This window comes from Triticum urartu, unplaced genomic scaffold, assembly GCF_003073215.2.
Source record: "Triticum urartu cultivar G1812 unplaced genomic scaffold, Tu2.1 TuUngrouped_contig_5182, whole genome shotgun sequence".
Taxonomy (NCBI): Eukaryota; Viridiplantae; Streptophyta; class Magnoliopsida; order Poales; family Poaceae; genus Triticum; species Triticum urartu.
Window position 1 is genome coordinate 1 of NW_024115835.1, and position 8,845 is coordinate 8,845.

At 42.4% G+C, this 8,845-nt stretch overlaps 1 protein-coding gene across 1 annotated transcript; it reads left to right on the top strand.

Annotated features, from left to right (window-relative positions):
• Window positions 1–10: 10 nt before the first annotated feature.
• On the top strand, window positions 11–6,137 carry LOC125528885 (ruvB-like protein 1). The gene is made up of 12 exons (XM_048693307.1): window positions 11–136; window positions 260–448; window positions 2,394–2,525; window positions 2,678–2,827; window positions 3,196–3,351; window positions 4,067–4,201; window positions 4,302–4,367; window positions 4,608–4,714; window positions 4,921–5,020; window positions 5,100–5,191; window positions 5,455–5,524; window positions 5,607–6,137. The coding sequence occupies exons 1-12, from the start codon at window positions 56–58 to the stop codon at window positions 5,694–5,696; spliced, it is 1,368 nt and encodes a 455-aa protein (XP_048549264.1). The 5' UTR covers window positions 11–55; the 3' UTR covers window positions 5,697–6,137.
• The last annotated feature ends 2,708 nt before the right edge of the window (window positions 6,138–8,845 follow it).

An 8,845-nucleotide genomic window follows, 5' to 3' on the forward strand; every position in this document is an offset into this window, starting at 1 on the left:
TGCCACCCTGGACCGTCTCGTGCGGGAAGAAGGAGGCGCGGGGGCGGAGGCGACGATGAGGATCGAGGAGGTGCAGTCGACGTCGAAGAAGCAGCGCATCGCCACCCACACCCACATCAAGGGCCTCGGCCTCGACGTAACTCTCCTGCCGCTTCTCCGCTCCTCTCCTCCTGCGGGCTTAGGAGTGTTTCCTTCCACTAGTTGTTACCCCGAATTTTCCTTCTCAGGATGGATTCGTTTGCTTCTCTTCGCTTTGCAGGCCAATGGTACGGCGATAGGGATGTCGGCGGGGTTCGTGGGGCAGGCGGAGGCGAGGGAGGCGTGCGGGCTGGTGGTCGACATGATCCGCCAGAAGAAAATGGCTGGACGCGCGCTGCTCCTTGCCGGCCCACCTGCCACCGGCAAGACCGCACTCGCTCTCGGCATCTCCCAGGAGCTGGGCAGCAAGGTCTAATTCATCCTCTTTTCCCTCCCTCACAAATTGCTAGATACAACTTTTACTGCTACTGTTACATGTTTGGCTGCCCCCATCCGAAAGCTTCATCTTCCACCGGAAGAGCACTTGCTGAAATGTATTGACTATCTCAAACCTGTACCAAGAAAATCTCAAACCTGCAGGTAAGGAGCATTGAATTATAAAGACCACCAAAATCTCAAACCTGCACAATCATGTTTTCATAGCAAAAAGCCCAAGCAAATAAGGCAACATTTACATGAATGCAATGCCCATACTTGCACATATAAAATTGTATGATTGTAATCTCTTATTCTCCTGTTATCACTGACTTTACTGAAATCAATCACCAACACAACATGGGGTGTTACATGTTCAAACTTCCCCTCACAATCATGAAGCTAGACAGGATGTGCGTGATACAGATGCAGGGGGCGTTGCCAGACTACTTCCTTGGACGAATGCCATGGTCGTGTCATTCGCCATCAATCCGGATGACATCAGGATCCTCCAATCCTCCCTGTATCTCTTCCCAAATCGCCATACCAAACAGAAGATAGCACTTGCTGTTGTTGCACATGTACGAATTGAAACAGGTCTGATTTTGTACACTCTGGTTATCAGAGGAGCGACGTGCCAGAAATCTGAAAAAAAAACACCCATCTGGGACGTCGGTGGTCTTTCCGTCTCCCGGCGACGCATCCTCGCCTTCTTCGCCGGCAACGTGCATGGCAGGGTTAGGGCAGTCCTCCAGCAATGGGTAGCGGGCAGGACCACGACATGAGGTTGTATGCCTCTGAATCGTGTAGTTCAGGAGTGAGACGCCGACTTCGCCGGAGGAGGTGCCCCGACAGGAAGTTGCGCAGAGCCATGTATCCTGTGATTGCGGATTTTTTAGGGAGAGAGGGCTCTGGGGGCTGGTTGTTTATGGGGACGGAGTACGTGTGAAGGAGTCTGACGCGGTCATGCTTTCCTGCATGTTTCCCTTTGGGCTTTTGAAGCGGCCGTACGAGGGGCCATCCGCCAGGAGGTGTGACAGACAAAAAAAGGTGACGTATAAAATCAAGATTTTATTTAAGGCAGCACTGCGGTAAGGTCACGGGAGCCCAGAACATAAACGTGGCCCAATAACAGCATCAAAGTTTTTTCAGGAGCCCAATAACAAAAACTGCGCAAAAAAAATAGTACCACCTTGGATAGTAAAAATTCTCAGAAAATCATAAATAATAATGTGGGTGAATGGATTAAAAAATTGGAGAAACGCACCTTGCTTTATTAGTAAGGTATAGGTATATATATATAGATATAGATTTGGAGGCTAGGTTGTTACTACCTTACTGGACAGTCCTTGATCGTTTAGTCTCTTCTCTTTTCAAAAAAATGTTAACTTACTGCTCGTGAAGAGCAGCTGTATGATGAACAGGCAGCTCTGCATTTGCAAGGTCTCATCTAGTTCTAGTAAGACAAGCAACCAAAGTAATTCACTGAGCTCTGACCATTGAAGCATTCAGCTTTTCATTTTGTTGTAGCTGCGATGTTGCTAGAGTGGTTGAATTTCATTTCATCTACTTAACTAAATTGGTGTTCTGTAGTATCATTTTAGCTAGTAATGTGTTACCATTTGTCTTGGTCATTAAAAAATTATTTTGAGTTCTATATTCTGCTTCTTGCTGGTCCAAAATATGTCAGTATGCTGCCCTGCTAATGGGAAGTATGCTGTTCTTTAGAAAATATACTTACTCCAAAACGCTGGAGTAAATTTGGTGGATTACTAGCATTTGCTAGCAATTTATCAGGCTGTCTTGTCCATTACATTCAATGTATATGATTTTTTGCAGTGAACTATATATTGATTTACATATTGATTTACATTTGATGCCCTATGTCTATTACTGTTTTGGAAGAAACTTCAATCTTCTCTTGCTATTCTGGAATGCAGGTCCCTTTCTGTCCTATGGTAGGATCAGAAGTGTACTCTTCAGAGGTCAAGAAAACTGAGGTGCTGATGGAAAATTTTCGTAGAGCTATAGGTTTGCGTATAAAGGAAAACAAAGAAGTCTATGAAGGAGAGGTAGGAGTGGCATATATGCTCCTTTTCAAATTTGAAAAAGATATCATTCTTGAATTAGTGTTTTACTTGATATGAATACTTTCTTTGTCATCATTTTCTAATACAACTAATATTCTAGTGCTTGTGGCTATATTATTTTGTTTGCCTTTTAGGTTACAGAGCTTTCCCCAGAAGAATCTGAGAGTTCAACTGGTGGATATGGGAAAAGCATTAGCCATGTAGTAATTGGCCTGAAGACTGTAAAAGGGACTAAGCAACTAAAGTTAGATCCTACAATTTATGATGCTTTAATCAAGGAAAAGGTTACTATCTGCTACCTACCCTCCCTTGCTCTCTGCCTCTGTTGCTAGACTGTTAAGTTGCATTTGTATTTTCGCTTTGAATTACAGTGGGTGGATCGTGTATCTCAAGTGTTCAGAATATTGTCTTTATGCAATATATAACATGTGCAAACTAATGGCAAGTATTTACTCATGGAAACTCACACGCATGATCATATTTCTCTTATTCATTGTTAGATGTTCTATTATGGCATAACAAAACATCGTGAGACTTTACTTAAATTGAGATATGATGCATTATAATTTACTTTCGTTGCTTTGCCTTGGCTCTCCTACTTGTCTTCTGCATGAAGCTGGTTAACATTTGATCATTTGTATACGGTATGCAGGTGGCAGTCGGCGATGTTATATACATTGAAGCTAACAGTGGTGCAGTGAAAAGAGTTGGCAGATGTGATGCTTTTGCTACAGAATACGATCTTGAAGCAGAGGAGTATGTGCCAATTCCCAAAGGGGAAGTCCACAAGAAAAAAGAAATAGTGCAGGTACAAATTTGACGCTAGTTCAGCCTTATAATTTGTTTGCATGTACACTTGTTCAGCCAATTCTGCATTGTACCATCCATAAAACAACTTTTTGGCAATTGGATCTGAGATAATACAGTATGCAATTGCAGCATATAATATCTAATCTAAAGGATCAAGGTGGAAGCATGCTGCATTTGTTAAGATGAAGCTTCTTATTATTATAGTGTTGCTCAAGCATGCTTAAATATGTGGTTTCCCTGCCAGGTAGTTGTAAGTTGCTTGCTCCCGCTAAATTCCAGAAAATAGAAACGGAAAATCCATAACCTAAGGATTAATAAGATTGTATCAAATACTCAGTCCACATTATTAATTGCGCCTTCCTGGATAAGAAAACATAAAGTTTGCGAGCTAATAAGATTGCGCGCCATTTTTTTTATCATCCGCTCAAACCCAGTTAACTATTATCTTCTTGAATTCACCAATTAAGTAGGAATCGTTGTTCTTGTTCTGTCTAAAGAAAGTTAGAATCATCCTTTACGTACCTACATCCGACGAAGGACAATTGTGTTCAGCGTGGTTTGTTCTCTATTTTCTCTCGGTGGGTGATAATCTTTTCCAATAGCATAGAGTGAAAATTCCTGTTTGTGTTGTAACATAGAAGCGTATTCTTCTTGTTTTCAAGTTCAATGTAAGTCAACTGAAAGAAGTAAATTATATGCTTTCATCTGCATAGGACGTTACACTGCATGACCTTGACGCCGCAAATGCCCAGCCGCAAGGAGGCCAAGATATTTTGTCCCTTATGGGCCAGATGATGAAGTCACGGAAGACTGAAATCACTGAGAAGCTGCGCCAAGAGATCAATAAGGTTTCAAAATTCTCGTTATGCAACATTTTATTTATTTACGTTTGGATCAAATTTTGATAGACCTATTGGAATGGGTGCCTTTTCTTTTGTATGGTCATAGGTGGTTAACAGATATATTGACGAAGGTATTGCAGAGCTTGTACCTGGTGTGCTGTTCATTGATGAGGTATTATATTATTATCTCAGGATTGAAAATCTACTTGTCTTCGTAGGTTTGTTTTGGATTTCCTAAAATATGAATGAGCTTGGGCTTGTTTATTTCCAACTTCTCCTATTGCCAAATAAACTAGTGTCCATCTTGTGGAGCAGCATTGTTCTCCTGAACTAATTGGCTTTATGTTACTAAATGGTAGAACTATGCCTTACAGTGATCTGTTTTCATTAATGATAATAATTTTATCTGTAGGTTCACATGCTGGACATTGAGTGCTTCTCTTATCTTAATCGTGCTCTTGAGAGCCCATTATCGCCAATTGTAATACTTGCTACAAACAGAGGAATATGTACTGTAAGGTAAGAAATTTGATTTAGTTGTTGTGAATTGCTCCATGCTGAACTGCAATACCGGGATCCCTGGCAGCGCCTTGCAATTATGCCCACTTTAGGCGCTTAGGCATCAGGGCGGTGTGCTCGCCTTACCGCCTTAAAAACATTTCTCTTATGTACTATTTTGCCATTATTATACATCTTATGATTGTACAACTCTTTTATTTATTCAGGGGAACTGACATGACAAGTCCCCATGGTATCCCAGTCGACCTCCTAGATAGGTTGGTTATCGTACGGACACAGATATATGGCCCTATCGAGATGATCCAGGTTCCTATTTCCTGTCTTATCATGTGTTCAACTTTCCTATGTAGAAATGCATTTAATGTTTGTTTATTGTGCGTTGCAGATATTAGCTATTAGAGCACAAGTGGAGGAGATTGAAATTGATGAAGACAGTCTTGCATTTCTAGGAGAGGTTGGGCAGCAGACATCTTTGAGGTATGGTTCTTCTTGTTGTTTCGGATTATGTCCACACACTTGCGTCCCATGCCAAGATTAGAAATGCGAAATTAAGTTAAATAGCTGGAATGTGGGTTGGAAGGACTTTCTCGAGCCTTTAAAGCTAGGACAGTTTCCAACCTGTTTTATTGCTGTCATCCCACTTTTAGTGTTCTACTTATTTGAATTTCAACATGTCTGTATGTCTAGTGTAATCATTGTTGGTTGTAATGGGTTGTAATAGATCTTGAATCTCTTTGCAGACATGCTATTCAGTTGCTATCACCTGCTAGCGTAGTTGCCAAGGCTAATGGGAGAGACAAGATCTGCAAGGTATATGTTGAATTTCAATAACATGTCATCTTCCTAGCTTGATTTCAGTCACTTGTAGTCTGACTTCACGATCCTCTGTCAGGCTGATCTCGAAGAAGTTCGTGTTCTGTATTTGGACGCAAAGTCCTCTGCTCAGTTGCTTCATCATCAGCAGGGAAGTTACATCACCTAAATTACCCTTGCACAAGAATTCTCAGCTGTCGGCTCAGGTGACTGGACTGTCTTCCCCTACCTTGACTTGGCAAGCAGGCGCTGACTTCAAGAGCACAGTTGGGGGCATTATTTTTGTAGCAGGTGCACTCTGGACTGGACTTCCATTGGTTCAAGAGGACAATTTGATTCTGGTCTATGGCTTCTGTTTGCTGATTAGATTTAGATTATGTGTAGGGATTACCGGGCATCTTCGTTGCCCTTGCTAATTAATGGTTAGATCTCGTTTCCCCCCTTACGACTACCAGTCACCCTTGGATGTATCAGGTCGTGATTCGTTTATGGTAGAACTGGAATTTCTTGGATTATGTCTCGTGTTAAGACCGACTCAACTTGTTGAGCATTTGTCATTGCACGTTGCCTTGCTCACTTGAGCTCAGTAACGTATTGAGTTGTGCTGTAAGTTTGCCTTGTGTAACTTGTTACTCCCTCTGATCCATAGTAATTGATGCTGGTTTAGTACAAAGTTGTACTAACTTTGTACTAAGCTAGTATCAATTAATATGAATTGGAGGGAGTAGATTAATTCATCTACTGTTTTTTTTGCTCTATAAAAATCCACTGCCATTATAAAAGGCCAATAAAACGTGGTACTTTGTTTTGTTTCTAATCACAGGCTTCATTTATTAGCTCGAGTTAGAATAATTACCACATGTAGGCATCTGATTGATAATGAGGCTGATTGTTTTGCAGCCAATTTTTGGCATGCCTATTTGCAAGGCTGGAAGTTGCCAGCATTTGGCATGTTTGGCTGCCAATTGGTAAGGCAAAAAAGATGGAATGCGGTGTCAACATGCTTGTCTATCAACCTGGTGAAGAAATTGTTGGTGCTGGTGAATGCACTTCACCAGAGAGAAACGGTATCTAGCAAATTCTTTATAACGGAAGAACCCGAGTAAATGGCGGAAAACCAGCACATTTGTGGACCCTAAATAAAAAAAACCATGATGTTTATGTTTTATTTTTTGCAAAAATCCACCACCATTTTGCTGACAATTTGCGATCGGTCAATAAGCACGTCGGATGGGACTTGCTGGCAATGCTGATGTGGCAACAAAACTTGACACTGTTTGACTTAAACGTTATGCTGCACACATGACCCACCGGTCAGCATCTGGGATCATGCCTTGACGTCGGAATTGGCTTGAGAGCGAGCGTGCGTGCTGAGAAGGTGGTGGCCACCATCGGCCGCACCTCCGGCGAATCTTCTTCATCAGGCAAACGCTCCCGAGCTAGGCGAGGTGAGGCGGAGCGGGGGCGGAAGAGGATGGAAATTTTACCCACGGGTACAGGTACCTGCGGGTACCGTATCCGTATGGATAGGGTATGGGCACACGTTTATACCATGGGTAGTATTAATACCCTACTTGTTAAGTCATGGGTAGGGACGGGTATAATCTTGTATCCATGAGTATACCCATACCCTGACGCTTGTGAACTAACATTAAGTTGTCGTCAATTAATCATCATTAATTTTTCATGCCTATTGACTTATGAGTATGTCGTACTCATCCACCTGTTATTGAGCTAAGATAATTATTTTTTGTCAAATGTGCTATCAATGAGTGTAAAAATGTGAACAACTCGTGTGCTATTTGTTCTACCTGCTGGGTACCCAACGGGTATGGGTAAAGTTTCATACGCATGGGTACGAGCATGGGTAAAATTTTGTACCCACTGACTATACAGGTATGGGTATGGTATTGCTTTACCCTGCCCATACCCTACCCATTGCCCTCCTTGAGCACCGCATCTGCAGCCTAGCTAGCCAGGTGAGGTGGGGAGCACAGCGAACAGGGGGAGGAGGTAACACAAGTAGGGCTGGACCAAAAGCTCGTAGCTCGTGAGCTTAATAAGCGCTCGATAGTTTGGCTCGTTTCTTAATAAATAGAGCCAAAAATCAATTTCAGCTCGTAAAGATTAACAAGCTTAACGAACGAGCTAATGAGTTTCGCGAGTAGCTTGTTAAGCTCGTTGGTAACTACACTGAACAAATTTTCATCTTCGTGCCTAAATTTTTGTGGCAGCTCAACCATCTATTTAATGTGATCTACATATAAGGCAACAAATTAGTGCATTTCCTTTCGTAGTCACCTCATTCCTTATTAAAAACCACATCTACACACTTATTCTGTAGACTGTAACACATCAGAATCTGTTAATGAGCGCTCGCGAGCTTAACGAGCTTCAAACGAGCCAGCCGAGCAGCTCGTTAGTCCACCCCTAAACGCAAGTCATGGCGGCCATGGTCTGCACCTCATCGACGCCGCCAAGGCAGCGTGCGTGTAGACCCCTCTCGTGCGGGGAGACGTTCGCCGCGGGTATGCCCCTGCCGTTGTGCCCCTTCTTCAGCAATGTGCTCACTCACTTCAGCACCGCTGGCTGTACCAAGGGCCAACGTGATATGGCCATATAGCGCTAGCTGTCCTAGGGGCAGCGCGGGAGTGAGTGGTGTGACCTTCGAGAGACAATTCGACGGTGCGAACAATTTTCCTAATCTTTCACGATATGATATCACTTGAAACGGCATGACTCTTGCGATCTTGTAGATGCAATCACCATAAAAACAACACACACACACCCGACAATAGAAAGTACGGGAACGACCTTCAACAGATCAGTGGAAATTAAAACTATGGAATCAATCTAAAAAAAAAACACAAAGCGTCGATAGCTCATCGATAAATATCCAGCGGGTGGCTCCGTGATACCCCGACTTGCCGATCTGTCCATGAAAAATATAACCTAAAAACGAAAATGTCGTAATAATTTTTTCGTAGATGTCTTTGTTAGTGTAACAAGTGTGCTTGCCAATTTTCGTGGAAACGGGATGACAGTGCTTCGTCGGTGAAAATAAAACAAAAATAAATATAACACTTGAAGGTAACATTTGTCGTTTGACTTTTTTTTTTGCATAGATCAAAATACTTAGGCTTTCCTCCTAAAAATTTGCAGGTAACATTTCGGTGTGACAATGATCACATCAATTATTTTGACATTTGAAAAAAACATTTTTGATGAGTAGAAGCATATGCTCCCAAGAGCCGAATTGGATTTCCGACTAAGGAGCTCCAAATCCTCTTTCCAGTATTGTTGTGCAATAAAACTAGT